The sequence below is a fragment of the Carcharodon carcharias genome, chromosome 5, assembly GCF_017639515.1.
Source record: "Carcharodon carcharias isolate sCarCar2 chromosome 5, sCarCar2.pri, whole genome shotgun sequence".
Classification (NCBI taxonomy): Eukaryota; Metazoa; Chordata; class Chondrichthyes; order Lamniformes; family Lamnidae; genus Carcharodon; species Carcharodon carcharias.
In genome coordinates, this window is record NC_054471.1 from 61,008,130 (window position 1) to 61,026,866 (window position 18,737).

The window sequence follows — 18,737 nt, forward strand, 5'->3', positions numbered from 1 at the left end:
TTCAGGTATGATTTTGTAACCCGCACTCACTGCTCAGTGACGCTCTGTGGTTGTTATGAGTGGAAATTGAGGTTTAGGTGTAGCCCCGTAGAAGTGCAGAGAAAGAAGTCACCTTATACACATCCAGTTCCTCTTAATGGACTTCTCATTTGCCACTGGTAGGAACCTGTGAATGGATGGCTTGGTGATTTGAGGAAGAGAAAAAAAAACTCAGCCATGACACTTAAGAACAATTTTCAGAAAAACATTGAAATTAATGCAACCTGCTCTACGATAGAAAGCGACCTGTTTATTTTAGAATCCAGATAGATCATAGCTGCATTGTAAGTACTTTTGAAAAACAATTGCACACAAACATTTCGCATCTTTGAAATTATTTACGGCAATGCATTGACCAGTATTGCTGCTAGTTGGATGAATATTGCCTAAATATCAAATCTGTACACTACTGAGCTGTAGTGCACTAGCAGTGAAATTCAAGACTTGAGGTTTTTTTTAAATGGAACAGCCACAGGTGTTGTTGTCACAAAAGCTTGAAATATTGCTCCTAGCCATCTTAGAAATCATCCAATTAAACCTGGCATAGAGAAGAAGAAAGATTTTAATAGTCCAAAGACATATATAAAATTTATGATACTACCTAAACAATATTTACTGCAATTATAACAGAAAAAGGAAATGTGAAACTGATTAATGCTCTTATCAAATGCTACCAACAAAATGTCCTTAAAACTCAGTAAACAAGCCTAATGACGACTGAGTTTTCCAAAATACTTATTTTTCTCAGAATCACTTCTTTTTGCATATTAGCTGTGTTTTATGTAGCATTGTTCTGTTTTTATCGTTGATTTATTCAATCCTGGACAGTCAAACATAAGAGCTAGAAATTCAAAAGGGCTAAAAATAAGCAAAGGAGGTAAGATCCCTGCATCTGAGTAAGTTGGCTCAAGGTGCCTATATTGGGTGTTCGCAGGCAGAACACCGGCAGAGGTTTCAATCATCAGGCCACTGCATTGCCTGCAACTATTCTAAGGATATATTAACGTGGGCTGGAAAAGAGGTATCAGTGACTAAGATAGGAATGGAAGGTGGTGATGGTGAATGGAGAGGGTTAAGGGCATGAGAAATGGTGACTGTGGTTTTAATGTGGTGCTGTTAGGAACACTCCTACCCCCTTGCATCTTATGGTGTTAACGAGGCCAAGATTATATAAGTTTACAGATGGGAGATAGATTTATGATCAGGTAGTTAAAAATTGTGGGAGAATCACATGTCATGTATTAAAAACAGGCACCACTAGATATTGAACAAGTCGAGAAAAAAAAGCTAAGTAGGAACTATTTTTATTTGTTATCTTAGTTAATAGTATCAAAATAAGATGTTGGCAAATTAGTTTTAAGAGTCTGAATTCTTAAAACATATAAATTTCAATCTACAAAATTCAGGCGTGTGAAATATAAAATATACAAGTACAGTTATAATTGTACTTTTTTAAAATTTGACTCTCCGATTTATATAAAAAAATGAACAGTCAAGATACAGGTGTATATGATATTGTACTATACTACGGAGCATGCTCTGGAATTTCCATTAATTTCAAGGGGGTAAGGGGAAGAAAAGGTTAGTATAGGTCGCAAAAAATGCCTTTCAACCATTAAGTTAAGCATGCAAGTCATGTACTTTAGGCAAATGTCTGTGCCTTCTTAGTATAGAGGCTGACTTTTAGAATAGATACCAAAATGGTACCATAATTGTAAATGGAGGGGAATGCCAGCATAAACAAAATCAATACTTTACATTTTTCATAAAAGTGGGTGTTTTGTGCAATATTTACATACATTTTCTTCACTTTATTTCATCCATGTAACCAAAATACATATATTAACATATTAAGAAACTTAATACATTCATTTTTACTCTTTCAATCCACCATAGGTGAAGGAGGAAGCAGCTCGTGTACCTTGGCTGCAGGTTCAAATACAAATAAATTGTGAATGCTCAAACTTAATAAAGACAAAGATCAACCTCTCATGAAACAATTTTCTTGAATTAAGTTTTATTTTAAAAATAGGATCGGAATAAAGATCCTAAGGGAAATGGCAAAATGCTGTTCTGCAGATATGAACAGTATAAAGGAAGTATATATAATATATACGGTGTAAGGAGTTTCCTGTATTCCGCTGCAAATAATTTTTGATAAACCACTGTAATGATGTATCAAGAGGATAAATAGTTCTCAAAATAAGTACCATTTTGGTTACGCACCGATGTTCCAAAATGCTCTTAAAACCTCTAGAAACTCACAAATTTTCACAAAACGGCAACAGCTCAAGTAAAATTCCAAACACAGTATACGTTATATGACAAGCATATCAGTGAGTGAATTAAAATGTTAACCTAATCTAAGGGTTCTATATGGCCTCAAAACCCAATTATCCATTATTTTATTTACACCATGTTTGACAAAGAAATACAAAAGGGAAAGAGACATTTTAATTCAGTTTGTGGGAGCATTACTGTTAAGGACCAGTAAGAATGAAACAAGGTCACATTAAACTTGGACAGAGAGTGACAATTATTTCTTGGTTCACTGGCTATTAAAAAAAATTAAACAGAAGCAGATATTTAAACAGAAGTCAGAATGATGTATGGGGACATATCATAGCAACAGTCTCAAACTTGACTGGATATAACATACTGGTATCTTAATGAGTATGACTCTCCTCTAAATATCTGTAGTATTTGTAAGTGAGGAATTGCAAAATTGTTTTCTTAACAAGTTAATACAAAAATAACAGGCAAGATGGTGAGGCTTATTTAAAAACAACTATTTGTTTTAAAAATCCAATCAAACAGAAATGGTAAACCAAGAAATAAAAACTGTCACATTACTTCAGAAAAATGAATAGCAAATGAAAACAAGCTCATCCCAGTGAGAAGATTACTGTCAAATCAAACATCGCCCTTAGGTTGCCAAGGGGAACTCAGAACTGGGACAAAATTCTTAAGTGTCTTAAAGAAATATTCTGCTTTAGAATGCACTGTTTACATTATTTGGCAGTTTGGAAGAAAAACGATCTGCAATCATGTATACATTTACTGCATGCGGCGCATGGCATCTCATCACTTTCAAAAGTAATTATCTGTGCTCTCATGTTTAAAAACACAGTTTTGCTTGTTATTTACATATGGTGGTGTCAAAAGGTAGAAAACCTCGGGAGTGTAATAATCTTTGTCCCAGCCCTAACCATTAACAAGAAAATAGAAAAAATGATATATTCAAGGCACAATCACCAAATGCTATACCTTTTGAGGGAAGATACTGACTTAATGTAGCATAACAGACATAGGCAGAAAGTGCACAAAAACGACACTGTGTAGTAATGTACTATTTGCAAACATCCAATAAAAAGTAATTTGACCACTTAATTACTGATTACAAAAAAGCCAACTTTTTTTAAAATCAGAAAATAGGGTGCAAGCTCCAGAACAGATTACTGCATGGAATGAATGTTTCTCCCTAGAAAGCCCAAGTAAGCATAATTGAGCTAATATTCATATACAATGGGACCTTTAAACCATGACATTTGTTAATTGCGTACCAAGTTCCCATGAAATCCTGTATTGTTGAAGGGGTGGGGGAAATTCTCACAAACTATACAAGTCTGGAAATTTCAGCACGATTCACATGCTTGGTAATTCTAAAATCTCATAACCTTCCCCAACCAATAAAGGAGCTGGGCATGTTCTTATAAACCCTTTATAAAGCGTTTATATGTGAGTGTGCTATAAAGCCATTTGGACAGATGGCACATCTCAACCCCATCCCTGTACTATATCTTAAAATATTTTTTCTACTTACAATATACAATTCGTGTGTGTGTGTGTGTGTGTGTGTGTGTGTGTCCACATAAGCGAAAACATAATTAAAACCAGTCTCCTTTTTTTCTTCGGCAACAGTTTTTTTTTTCCTGATTGTGTAAGGTAAGCAAGAGACAACCACTCGGTTCCAGTGCAATGCAGTCTTTTTTTTTTGTTTGCCTCTACATTCAATAAATGGGAGAAGCAGCTTACAATTGCTTCAGAATAGTGGGAACATGACAGGCTATTTGAGCAATTCTTTGGAAAGCTTGAATTGCAGATGCCCAAATGCACTTGAAGTCAAGTCTCTGCAGTACATTGTGACTGACAAATAAGCAAGGACTGATTGTTAAGTTGTGGAGGAGGAGGGGGGAGGTGAAGTACAACCTGAAAAATCTAAATGTATTTTTGGCGACAAAAAATACGATTATACCTGTTTAGTAGTAATGAGCAGATAATTACACATAACTAGTGGTGCAAACACTTTCAAACATTTTATGACTGTGAATGAGTATATGAAATTATCATAAACTAGAAATGTAAGGCATGTAAGTGGAAAATTATTTGATGGCATATATTTTCAGACTCAAAATAAGAGTAAAGTCATCTTTTAACATCCTTACCAACTTGGCATTTAGGACTTCAACTTAAATATGCTCATTGAAGAGTGAGGCACATTTGCAGATGTACAAACCAATTAACAATAAACAAAACTATTCTAACCTTTTCCTTAAAAGATGCAAGACAATGCAACATAGATGTGTTAAATTTTGTATAGAAGGTAAATATTACTATACATTTAAATGTGTCCCAACATTAAGAAATTTAAGGAATAGCTAAAGGATTTAAAAAATACTGACCATAGTACATTTTTGGAAGTATTTGACCATTAATGCAGACTTTTGGGGGCTGCAAACATTTAACCTAAATATTACATGTGCTTTCAGGGATACTGAAACATGACAATCACATTTTGAATGTATTTGAATTTATTATTTTAGATGACTTATAAATTCTTGGTAGGTACAAATAACAGTTTAAAAACAGAATGGAATACCTAAAATATCTCTGAACATAAAATAATGAAACTCATAAGTTTAAAAGGCATTTTTAAAAAGGAACTTGTCAAATTTAGTGGCAACCAATTGCCAATCATTAATTGTTACAGTTTTGTCAAATGCAAATACTAACTGATCCCAACCCTCTAGTCTGCAAGTTTGCCCCGACAACCAAAACAAAGCCCGAATCTGCGGTTCTTCAGAGAACAGAAGATGGAAGTAGAAGATGAAAATGTACATCAAAATGCCAATATTTTACCATGAATTAATGCTGGCAAAACATCAAAGATTTGTGTGTTGACATAGTGCACCAGCCAGTAACTAAGAATATCAAACAAGATTTTTAACTCTCTAAAGATTAAATGGTTTTTAAAGAAATCAGTCCTTGCTCATTTGGCCTTCTGATTAAACCAAATTCAAGTCACATCTTCAACCTGTCTGCAAGTGAGAATGCAGTGACCTCAAGTGCACCAATCCCTTACCTGTTCTTGTCTAAACAAGAAGCCTCATTGAGTAGACAAAACCCTACAGTTGTTTACCAACCAATCAGGTTAGCCTTTGCTTTTTCAGTCAGTTTCCGCAGCCTGCCCCTACTGGATGTTCCAAAAGTTAAAGAGGAATCTTCAAACAGTAGCTGCCTTTGCTCCTCCTCTGAATCCTCCTCATTGTAGCATGTTGTCCGTCTACCTTGATTCCTCGTTTTCATGACAGATTTAGAGCCCATGGCTTCCTCAGTCCTTTTGTCATCTTCCACAGGCTCTATAGGCTCAATGGGCTCCATAGGCTCCTCATGCTTCCGCCTGTTGCTCCTTGTCTGCATTTTACGTTTAGCAGCAACTGTCAATTTGGATTTAGCTTGTAGACTCTTTCCTTTGGGTTTCCTGCCTCTTGTTGGCTTCTTCTGCAAAGATTTTCTTTGTGTGTTGCTCTCTGAACTAGAGCTGCTTTCTGAGGTAGCTTCTTCACCATTCTCATTCGACGTGTCCTTTTTGACTTCTGCTTTCTTCATTTCATTTTCTTGTTCAATACTAAGTAGCTCTTTTTTACTTTTCCTACCTCTTTTCTTACCAGGTCCTTTAAGACTTTTTACTTCCTGTGGTTTCCTACCAGGACCTCTCTTAATGACAGGTTCAGAGATACATACACTGTGTCCATTTATTTGTGGGGTCTTCTGTGTTGAAGATTCAGCTTTGATGTCACCTTAGATTAAAGGGAAAACAAATACATATATGTTAAGAAAGCACACATATAAAGGTATGATAAAATGTAAACAATGTGCATTATACTCTGAATAATTCAATTGAATCTGACAGCTAATTTTCCATATTTCTTAAATTAATGTTGCACAAGTTAAGTTTGGGTAAAAGGTATAAGGTTGTTCACTCTTAGGCATGGTTGGATAATTTTATTATCATCTTCAATTTAATTACAATTAATAAGCAAACATGATCCTAATTTGACAACTCCTATCCTAAACCCTTGCATTTTCTTTTTAGAAACCTATTCAAAACCTATCTTTTTGAAAAGCTATTATTCACCCCTCCTAATATCTCCCTCCATGGCTTGGTATCCAGTGCCCTATCTACCTCAGTTGCAAAGCACTTTTGGAAAATTAGACATTAAAGGCACTATATAAACGTTAGGTGTTATTATTATAGATTCAGAAGTCAAATCTTGATTTTGTTGGTCTTCCATCTTCTACTTTTATAAATTCTAACTTTACCAAAACTTGGTCATCCATATCCAATTCCACAATGATCCTTGACCATGACTCTATTCATTGACTTGCACTAGGTCCCTGTATTATAATGCATTAAGTTTAAAATCCTTACCTTAATCTTCAAATCCTTTCATAATCCTCCAATCCTATAGCCAATCCTGTAACCTTTTGATCTCCAAGCCTGCCCAGTTTTATATCCTAACCTCCCTTTGTCTGACCAGTCACAGCAGAGCTTCCTCTAGAATTTCCTCTATGTTACCAATTCTAAAAATTTGCATTACCTTACCTAGTTCCTTTATGAAGTTTGTTGGATTTTGTTTTACATTAAAGGCACCATATAAATATAAAGTGTTGTTACTGCAAAGGTACCCCAGCTCAGAGGAGTTTTGCAAACAACTAATATACCAGATATAATTAGCATATGGTCTGGTTAAGACCATAAGACGTGGGAGCAGAAGTAGGCCAATTGGCCCATCAAGTCTGCTCTGCCATTCAATGAGATCAGGGCCGATTTGATAATCATCATCTCCACTTTCCTGTCTTTTATCCATAACCCTTGATTCTCTTACTGATTAAAAACCTTTCTGTCTCAGCCTTGAATATACTTAACGACCCAGCCTCTACAGCCTTCTGTGGTAAAGAATTCACCACCCTCAGAGCAGAAATTCCTCCTCATCTCTGTCTTAAATGGGTGACCCCTTTCTCTGAGATTATGCCCTTTGGTCCTAGAGTCTCCCACAAGGGGAAACAACCTCTCAGTATCTTACCTGCCAAGCCCCCTAAAAATCTTATATGTTTCAATAAAGTCGCCACTCATTCTTCTAACTCCAATTAGTACAGATCCAACCTACTCAACCTCTCCTCATAAGAAAAGCCTTCCATACCCAGAATCAACCTAGTGAACCTTCTCTGGATTACCTCCAATGCCAGTATATCTTTCTTTAGATAAGGGGACCAAAACCGTTAACAGTATTCTAAGTGTGGTCTAACTAGTGCCTTGTATAATTTTAGCAAGACTTCCCTATTTTTATACTCCATTCTCTTTGAAATAAAGGCCAACATTCCATTTGCCTTCCCTATTATCTGAACTTGTTAGCTTTTTAGGATTCATGCATGAGGACTCCCAAATCCGTGTGCTGCAGCTTTCTCCAATTAAATAATATTCAGCTCCTCTATTCTTCCTACCAAAATGCATAACCTTACATTTTCCCACATTATATTCCATCTGCCAAGTTTTTGTCCACTCACTTAACCTGTCGATATCCCTCTGTAGACTCTGTGTCTCCCTCACCGCTTGCCTTTCCATCTATTTTTGTGTCATTTGCAAACTTGGCGATAGTGCATTCACTTCCCTCATCTAAGTCATTAATATATATTGTAAATAATTGTGGCCCCAGCACTGATCCCTGTGGCACTCCACTAGTTACAGGTTGCCATCCTGAAAATGCCCTCCTTATCCCAACTCTCTGTTATCTATTAGTTAACCAATCCTCTATCCTTGTTGATATACTAACCCAACACCATGGGGCTCTTATCTTATTAAGTAGCCTTATGTGCAGTACCTTATTGAGCGCCTTTTGGAAACCCAACTGTATTACATCTACTGGCTCCCCTTTATCTATCTGCTTGTTACCTCCTCAAAGAATTCTAATAAATTTTCAGGCATGGTTTCCCCTTCATGAAGCCATGCTGACTCTGCTTGATTATATTATACATTTCTAAATGCTCTGCTATTACATCCTTTATATTAGACTCTAACATTTTCCCAATGATGGACCTTAATTCAACTGGCCTATAGTTACCTTTTTTGTCTCCTTTTTCGAATAAAGGTGTTACAACGGCAGTTTTCCAATTTTCTGGGACTTTTCCACTATTTATGGAGCTACTTCCTTTAATATCCTAGGATGCAACCCATCAAGTCCAGGGGATTTATTGGCCTTTAGCCCCATTAGTTTCCCTAGAACTTTTTCTCTAGTGATAGTTATACTATTTATTTCCTCCACCCCTTTTTTCCTTTTGATTATTTAATATTTTTGGAATGCTATTAGTATCTTCTACTGTGAAGACTGATGCAAAGTATTTATTCAACTCCTCTGCCATTTCCTGGTTCCTCACTATTATTGCCCCAGCCTCATTCTCTAAGGGGCCTATGTTCACATTGGCCTCTCCTTTTTGATATACTTAAAAGAAGCTCTTACTGTTCGTTTTTATATTACTTGTTAGTTTACTCTCACAGTTGAGTTTCTCCTTTTTTTTGGTCATTTTTTGTTGGTTTTTAAAACTTTCCCAATCCTCTGGGTTACCACTAATCTTTGCCACAATGTATGTCTTTTCTTTCAATTTGATACTATCCTTAGCTTCCTTGGTTAACCACAGTTGGTTTATCCTCCTCCTAGAATACTTCCTTCTCACTGGGATATATCTTTGTTGAGAGTCATGAACTATTTTCTTAAACATCTGCCATTGTTCATCAACCGTCTTTTCTGCTAAACCCTCTCCCAGTCTACTGCAGCAAATTCTGGCCTCATTCCTTTGTAATTACCCTTATTTAAGTTTAGCACAAATGTTTCCGACCTAAGTTTCTCACTCTCAAACTGAATGCTAAATTCCAGCATGTTATGGTTACTGTTTCCTAGAGGATCTTTTACTGTGAGATTATTTATTAAACTGTCTCCTTACACCTTACCAAATCCAAATAGCCTGATCCCTGGTTAGATCCACAACATATTGTTCTAGGAAACTGTCCTACACTCTATGAATTCTTGCTCATGGCTTCCTCTGCCAATTTAATTTTCCCAATCTACATGAAGATTAAAGTCACCCATGATTAATGTACTGTCTTTTTTACTTGCTTTCATTATCTCATTTATTCTCTGTCCTACAGTATTGCTACTGTTAGGGGCCTATAGACTACTCCCACCGTGTCTTCTTCGCCTTGTTATTTCTTAACTCCACCCATATGGATTCTACATCTTCCAATCCAAGATCATTTCTTGCTATTGTTCTATTCCCATCTCATACTAACAAAGCTACCCCATCACCCTTTCCTTCCTGTCTGTCCTTTCGAAAAATCACATATTCCTAAATATTTAGTTCTCAGCTTTGATCTCCTTGTAACCACATCTCTGTAATGGCTATAAGATCCTACCTATTAACTTCTATTTGTGCTGTTAATTCATTTATTTTGTTCCGAATACTACCTGCATTCAAGTGAAGAGCCATATATTTTGCCTTTTTACCATTTTTCCCCCTTTGACCCTATTTGCTGCTTTTTTTATGTTGTACACTCTGTCCCTTTCTGTCACACTCTGGGTATCATTACCTAAATAGCTGACCTGCAATGCTGCCATATCATTTTGCTTTGTTAGCCTACGTATCCCCTCTCCAGAACCCTACCACCCCCCACCCTCCCTCCCCCATATTTAGTTTAAAGCCCTCTCACTATGAGTATGCAAAATTACAAATGTGGCAGGAAGATTTCTTCTGGTTGCCATGCATTAGCAACACTGTAATCATAGCAGCAAGATGTCCTGTGGTTGCTATGCATTAAAAGCATTGGAAGTGTAGCAGAAACATTTCACGAATGTTGTGTGTTGGCAATATTGTAAACATAATGTGAAGTTTCTACTGGTTGCTACCTGGTATTAATATTGTAAACATATTAGCACTATTTGTAGGGAAATCATAAGCATATTCTAATAGAACAATTTAATGATTTTGTTGGGTATAAGAAATCTTCTCAACTATGTTTATGAAGTTACTAACACATTGACAAGGTAAGTTCTTTCATTGCAGAAGACTCCCTTTACCATAATACTAATAATTAACCAGTTATAGCTAGATTAGGTACTGGTTGAAAACGTGAACATGACTATACATTACAAGACTGCTTCCCACTAAGATGTGTCCATCAAAACAAACAATTCGATATTTGACCACACAAGCAATTGGTTGCTGTAAACCAGTTTTAAGATACTTGCCTTTAGGTTGTTTGTACGGTGTTGATTTATTTCTACGTGTTAATCTCCTTTTCTCAGGCTTTTCATCTGTCAATGAAGTCTGAGTATTGTGTTTTGATTCAGATGGTTTAGGATAACAGAGATTGTTCTGGGATTTCGATGGCTTAGCGTTATGGTCTGCTAAAACAAACATTAAAAAGAAAAAGGTCTTAAATACATAATGGGTGGGAAATTAGGCTTGTTTGCACCTATTTTTGGGCATAAGGGTCTTTAAAACTCCAAAAAGGTGATTGCAACGTGTGTGTAAATTTCGCCAGTTGCCCTATTAGTGAGGGCCACCACACACGGGCACTGAACATCCACCGGAAGTATGCAGAGCAGGCAAATCATAACATCAACCTGTGTGCAACACTAAATTAACAACAGTACTGTCATTTTGGAGCTTAGCACGCCAGCCAACACTATCTCTTAACCTAGCACAACAACACGCATTCAGCAGCAGGAGGGTCCCCCAACCACCAATGCTATTTAAAGGAATCATCAATTACTTACAGATTATTTGCTGGTTGAGTTCTTCTGGCTTCTGCTACAATTTTACAAGTGTTCGGTGCTTCCTATAGTTGCTCACAGTTGCAAAACTCTACAACAGGACTTTTTGCTAATTTCAAGGCTTCTGCACAAACTACTTGCTCCCAAATGGGCATTCCTCTTGGAATGCAGCATGGCTTGGACAATGCAGAGCAGGACAAGATTTTGGAAGAGTGAGGAAAAGCAGGGGAAAGGTTCACAGCAGTAGGCCATGTCAGCCCAGTTTGTTCAGGGAACAATTCTTCTGCCAAAACCTCAGTGAAGAATAATGTGTGAGATGCCTGTGCTTTAGTAATAACGTCCTCACTGAAATAAGCCACCTCCTGCAGCCAGAATTGCAACCTTGGAGCATGGCAAGAACCACATTGCCGTTGGCCATGCAGGTGACTCTGGCAATAAATATCTATGCATCTGGCTCCTTCCAGACTTGAGTTGCAACATCTTGCAGCTTGCCATTCACTGTTGTGAAAGGGAAGTCAATGAAGTTCTCTATTCAAAAAAAAACTAACTACATTTGTCCTCTCCTTCCAGAGAGGATAAGCATGTGGAGGGTTGCAGCCTTCCCCTTGGTGCAGGGTGCCAATGACTGCATGCATATTGCACCTGCCAACACTGCCCTATACTGGAAGTGAAAGGGATCCCACTCCCTCCAAGTCCAACTGGTGTGTGACCATAGGCAGAGAATCATGCAGCCCTGGCAGCAGTGATGTTGCCTTCATTCTGCAGCAGTCCACTGTGCCAGTAGCATTTCAGCCACCACAGCAAACCAAAGGGGGGGCTACTTGATGACAAGGGCTATCCACAAATGATGTGGCTGAAGACCGGTGTGCAAGCCACGTACACAGCATGTATATGATGAATGCCTGCTTCCACATTGAATGTCATAGGGAAAACCAATGGCATACTGAAACATTGGGCAAGCTGCCCAAGCTGCTGGAGGCGGGTTCTGATGCATGTGGGATGGGAACATCCCAGGATCAGATGTTGCGTTGGGTTTGTACTTGGCAAGATGTGTGTTCCCTTCTCCTGTATGGGTAGAAATCAGAGAGGTATGAGCGTTCATAAAGGCTTGCACAGAGAGGACACAAAGACATCATTAGTGAAGGTGACTGTGAGGCATGGATGTGACAGAGAAAAAGTTTGAGCATGAGTGAGAGTGTTGGCTGCTCAGATGGGGATGTGAGGACCTGCAGAGCGAGGAATTAGTGGAGCTGCAAGGTGTGTTGACCTGAAGTGTGTTCTGCAGGGGAATGCTGAGCAAGTTATTGTTTCGGGCTTGACACCTGAAAGTTTTATGCCGCTCACCTTTCCCAACCTTCTGAGGTCCTGGATCCTCCTCGTGCACTGTCTCGAGACTCGAAAAACCACAATTCTGTTGCTCATTTCCTCGGCCCCTTCCATCACATATGCTTTATTGGAAAGGTTGTCTTCTTCCTCCCATCCTTGGGAGAGCTCACCTCACTGTAGTACCTTAGATCCCTTAGCAGGACCTCCAGGTAAGAGAGAGCGAGAGAGAGAGGGAGAGAGAATTGGGAAGCAACCTTCCCAAGTCTCCTCTCTACTCCTGTGGCCGCTGCAGCCTCAAAATTCCAAGTGCTGATGGGTTTTTCTGGCCAATGCCATGGTCTTTTTAATTAGAAATCCTTTCTTTGAGAGAATGAACAAGTCAACCTGCCCACCCTCCCTAACTGGTCAGGGAGCTTGGAGGAGGGATGGTAATTAGTTTGCTGTTGAAAAGAACAATGGCCAGGTGTGAAAATCAATCAGTCAGATTCCCAACCTGAAAATGATCTTGCTGTTCCACAGGGTCATAGTGAGAAGATTACAACTAACGGTTCTGCCACCTGGAGGAGTACTGCAGTACTCAAAAGAGGGGTGTCAAGATTTTCTGTTGCCTGCTGCATGCTGTATGACCACACCCTTATGAGGTAATAGCCCTTGCCACCAGGTGAATGGAGAGATGCTCAAGAGTAACAGCTTAAGGTCAAGGAGCAGCAGCATGACGATGGAGAAGGAGAAAGAGAAGGAAGAAGTGAAGATGCAATCTTAACAGCCACTTTCTGCCTGGCGGTTTATGCAAAACTCATCTAATTGTGATGCCAGTAACTGCAAAGCTAATTCTCTCCTCGCCAAAGGTCCCACTCCTTACCTTCCCCCTGTCATTTAACATCACTCCATCCACTTGGCTACAGTGCAAAAATAAAAAGCAGCACGCAATCAAGATTTCAAAACAAACGTATAAGTGAAATCATACCCATAATGCATACAAATCACTGCACTACGTTCCCTCAATGCCACTTTTCCATGTGACTTTGCCTGACCTAATGTTGTCTTGCAGTGCAACCCAAGAGGCTGCAGCAAGGCTGGTAGAAGGTTAAGGAGGTGGAGGTGACTATAGATGGCCTTGGAGGATGACCTCAAGTAATTCTGGGTCCAGAAGGCCCGGCTGTGTAGTGCACATGGGTGGCAGCAATGTGGACTGACAGGCAACAGCAAGGACACTGGTGGAGTGGGGGTGTGAGGACAAATGTTGCCATCCCGAGGAAGGGCAGCAAGGTCATGCTCCAAGAAGCCACTGGCACTCCCCTGAAGAGGAACACCAGCAAACTTTGCAGTGTATTGGAGAACAGATTGCTGGACTACTGTAACACTCTGCGAGACACATTGCACACTGTGACCACAGCCATTATGGCAGGGGTCTGAGCGTCCACCGCAGCACTTATCCATTGTGTAACTGCTGCTTGTACTGTAATGAAGTTACAACATAGGTCATCAAATGCTGCACTATGGTTAGAATCAGAAGTGTGCAAATTGATATGTTTACCACTTCCATATTGGAAAGCGTAGGCTCCAATGCTCTGCACAAAGCCGTGTGCGAAATTGGTGCTGGACTCCTCCATGCTCCTTGACATTGGCAGGCTTTCCAAATCACCACATATTTTGTTGTGCATAGCCGTCAGCATTCTTCCACAGGCTGCCTAATTGAAGTACTCATCTGAGTCCTCCACAGCAGAACCTACGTGCGACCTTGCTCTTCAATGAGGTTGGGCCTAAGCTATGCTTACCCCTCAGCCCTGTATCTCACCATATGCAGATTCTGCCTCTAATCTATCCTCCTAGGCACGTGTAGTGTCAGTATCTGAAAGGGTGATTGTGAGTGGGAAATCAAAAGACGCTGCTGTTATCAACAGCATTGTCTTCTTGCTGTTCCTCCACTGTCTGGCCAGGCATTTTGGTGTATCTGAAAGAAAAAAGGTACAAGGATAAGGTTGTGATGTAGGGGTGCGACAGGGAAGTAAGAAATTCATGCCTACAGCATTTACAGCTTGTAAACCGGAAGAGAGCTTGGGATGAAAGCAAAGTGGCAAACGAAGAGGAGGATTATGTATCACAATACAGCCATTCAACGATTTCATCCCTGCTGCCGGTCTCAGCAATGGACGACCCAATAATGGCCAGCAGCATCTCCTTCATGGGGGTTCAGACATCCATGAGCACCTGTTCCTGTCCAGTTAGGTCTTATTGCTTCCAGTTATTTACCACCTTATCCTGCAATAGAGAGGCAAGTATGTTAGTGAGTGCTGTGTAATCCTTTTTGCTGATGGAGCTGTTGTGGTTGAATGGCTGGCAGTTTGTGCAAGCTGAAAGCTGTGAATGAAAGTAAAATACTGTGCTGGAAATCTGAAATAAAAACAGAAAACGCTGGAAAAGCTCAGCAGGTCTGACAGCGTCTGTGGAGAGAGGAACAGAGTTAACGTTTCGAGTTCGTATGACTGAAGCTCTGAAGAATGGTCAAACAGACTCAAAACGTTAACTCTGTTTCTCTCTCCACAGAGCTGCCCGACCTGCTGGGTTTTTCCAGCACTTTCTCTTATTATCTCAGAGCTATGGACATGCAGTAGTGCACATTTTGTGAGGGCAAAGTGAAGCCCTCAGGTATGAGACTCAGGACTGTTGGTAGTTGAGTGATGAGGATGTGGTAATTTGAGCAGTCTCTGTGATCCTGTTGGTAGGATATGGCACCTGAAGATGCAACTCACTGACCACTCATGCGAGGCCATTAAGCATTTTGTGGCTCTGCATTCAGGTCCTTGGAGCTGAAATCTTGGCATTGACCTCCGTGGCTATCTGCTCCAACTGTCTTTTAAGCTTGTCACTGGAGGGCCACCTGCAGGATAAATCTCCTACTTTCCACCTCCTCCACCAAGGGCTCCAGTGCATCATCCAAAAACCTTGGAATACACAGTCTTCCATGTTGCACCATTTTACACAATACCCTGGGTCAGATTCACTTGCTGCATGACTACAGCACTTGCTCCAGCCACAATGCGTTGCTCCCTTTAGGAGGTGCAGGCTAACTTTAAGTGGTGCCATAAGTTGTGATTATGGGTTCCCTGCTGATGCTTACAGACAATGAACAGCAGCTTTAGTACTGGCTGCAAGCAGCAATAATTCAAATGACCAGGCAGCATTAAGTTGGCATGCTGCCTTCATTCCAATGATCAGCTATAGGTTAATCGTGCATCACGATCCCCAAACTTGTTTTTGGTAGCTCTCCAATTTACCCCACTGTGTCTTTCCTTTACCCATTAGGATAATTGCATTTGATATTTCCTATGAAGCGCTTCTTTCCCCACAAGATAGCATTAGATAACAGTAGATAGTCATAGCAAAGTTTACATAACTATAAATTATTAAACATTCAGTTATAAAGAACAGATTATGGGTCTAATAGCTCAAGTAACAGAGTGCTTGACTCCTGAACATGTTATTCAAATTTCTCTTCCTACAATGAAGAATTCAAAAGCCAGGCCCTTACATGGAACTTGGTGTTCTAAGAGGAGCCAAGCTCAGTCCAGCTGCACCGGTGGGAGAGCTGATCAGTATTCCATGAAAGAGGAGAGTGGAAGGACAAACTGCTCAGCATGGAGAATCTGTGTGTAACCTAGTGAATTGGAGTTCAAATCCCACCACAGTAGTTTGAGAATTTGAACTCAGCTTAAAAAAAAATCTGGAAATTAAAAAGCTGGTATCTGTAAAAGTGACCATGAAGCTGTTGGATTGTTGTAAAAGCCCAACTGTTTCACTGAAGTCCTTAGGGAAGGAAACCTACCATCTTTACTTGGTCTGGCCTATACTGATTCCAGTTCCATACAAGCATGATTGATTCTTGACTTCCTTGGTAAGCAATTCAATTATATCAAACTGCAGTGGTTCAAGGAGAAGGTAATAACAGGTGGAAAAAGCGGATTTTCTGGAAACACCCATAACCGGGAATGGAGCAAACCTTGGTCATAGTGAATTGTTCCTATTCTTTCACAGGATTGAAGATTGCTGGCAAGACCAGCATTTGTAACCCATCCCTAATTGTCCATGACAAGCTGGTGATGAGCCACCTTTTTGGGCCACTGCAGTTCATCTGGTGTAGGTACACTCACAGAGCTATTAGGGAGTTTGCAGGTTTTTGACAGTGAAGGGGCACCAATTCGGTTCAGAGTCAGGATGGTGCGTGGCTTAGAGGTGATCTTGCAAGTGGAGGTGTTCCCAATCATCTGCTACCCTTGTCCTTCTAGGTAGTATTGGTCATGGGTTTGGAAGGTGCTGTCAATGGAGGTTTGGCGAGTTGCTGCAGTGCACCTTGTAGATGGTACATACTGCTGCCACTGTGCATTGGTGGAGAGGGAGTGAATGTTTAAGGTAGTGGATGCGGTGCCAATCAAGGGAACTGCTATGCCTCGCTGGTCATTGGTGCTGCATTCATCCAGGCAAATAGAGAGCATTCCATTGCATTCCTATTTTGTAGATGGTGGACAGGCTTTGGGGAAGCAAGTTACTCACAGACTTCTCAGCTTCTGGCCTGCTCTTGTAACCACAGTATTTATCTGGCTGAGCCAGCTCAGTTTCTGATCAATGGTAACGCCTAGGATGTTGAAGGTTGGGGATTCAGTGAGGTAATGCCATTGAATGTCAGGGGAGAGATGATCAGATTGTCTCTTTATTGGAGATGGCACTTATGTGGCACGAATGTTAATTGCCACTTATTAGCCCAAGCCTGGATGTTGTCCAGATCTTGCGCATATGGACATGGAATGCTTCAGTATCTGAGGAGTCGCAAACGGTACTGAACATTGCGCAATCATCAGCGAACATCCCCACTTCTGACCTTATGATGGAGGGAAGGTCACTAATGAAGCAGCTGAAGATGGTTGGGCTTGGGACACTACCCTGAGGAACTCCTGCAGCAGTGTCCTGGGGCTGAGATGATTGGCATTCAACAGCCACAACTATCTTTCTGCATGATAGGTATAACTCCAAATAGTGAAGAGTTTTCCCCTGATTTCCAGTGACCTCAATTTTGCTAGGGTTTCTTGATGCCACACTTGGTCAAATGCTTTCCTTGATGTCAAAGGCAATCACTTTCACCTCACCTTTGGAATTCAGCTCTTTTGTCATGTTTAGTCCAAGGCTGTAATGAGATCCGAGCCAAGTGGTGCTGGCATCAGTGTGCAGGGTATTGCTGAGTAAGTGCCGCTTCACTGTCAATGACACCTTCCATCACTTTGCTATGATGGAGAGAATGATCTTAATTGGCCGGATTGGATTTGTTCTGATTTTGTGATCAGGACACACCTGGGCAATTTTTCACATTGTCACGTAGATGCCAGTGTTGTAGCTCAACTGGAAAAGCTTGGCTATGTGTGTGCAGCTAATTCTGGAGCACAAGTGTTCAGTACTGCAGCCAAGATATTGTCAGAGCCCACACCTTTGCTGTATACAGTGCTTTCAGCTGCTTCTTGAAATAACGTGAAGTGAATCGCATTTACTGACAACTGACACCTGTGATACCGCAGATTTCAGGGGGCCGAGATGGACCACCCACTTGGCACATCTGGCTGAAGTGGTTACAAATGCTTCAGCCTTGACTTTTGCAATGAGGTGGTGGGCTCCCTCATCACTGGGGATGTGGATGTCTGTGGAGCCTTCTCCTCTGTCTAGTTGTTTAATTGTCCATTATCATTCACAACTGGAAGTGGCAGGACTGCAGAGCTTTGATAGGTTCCATGGCTTGTAGGATGGCTTAGCTTTGTCTATTACATGCTACCTCTGCTATTTAGCATATGTGTAGTCCTGTATTGTAGCTTCACCAGGGGTTCACATCTCGTTGTTAGGTATGCCTAGTGCTGCTCATGACATGTTCTCCTGCACTCGTGATTCAACCAGAGTTGACTACCTAGCTTGATGGTAATGGTAGAGCGAAAGATAAGCTGCACCATGAAGTTCCAGATGGTGGCTGAATACAATTCTGCCGCTGCTGATGGCCCACAGAGCCTCATGGATGCCCAGTTTTAAGCAGAGAGATCTGTTCTGTATCTATCCCATTTAGCACGGTGATCGTGTCACACAACATGATGAAGGGTATACTAAACATGAAGATGGGACTTTATCTTCACAAGGACTGTGTGGTGTTCACTCCCACCAATACTGTCATGGACAGATGCACTGCAACAAGTAGACTGGTGAGGGTGAGGTCAAGCAGGTTCTTCCCTCTAG

The 18,737-nt window shown here is 40.4% G+C and overlaps 1 protein-coding gene across 1 annotated transcript in view; it reads right to left on the reverse strand.

Annotated features, from left to right (window-relative positions):
* Nucleotides 1-269: 269 nt before the first annotated feature.
* LOC121277874 (pleckstrin homology domain interacting protein) overlaps nucleotides 270-18,737 on the reverse strand; it is a 246,095-nt gene continuing 227,627 nt past the window's right edge. Inside the window, exons 39-40 of the mRNA XM_041187625.1 lie at nucleotides 10,620-10,778; nucleotides 270-6,119 (exon numbers count right to left, since the gene is read on the reverse strand). Coding sequence (XP_041043559.1) covers nucleotides 5,455-6,119; nucleotides 10,620-10,778 — 824 coding nt within the window. The 3' untranslated portion in view covers nucleotides 270-5,454. The remainder of the gene's footprint in view (nucleotides 6,120-10,619; nucleotides 10,779-18,737) is intronic.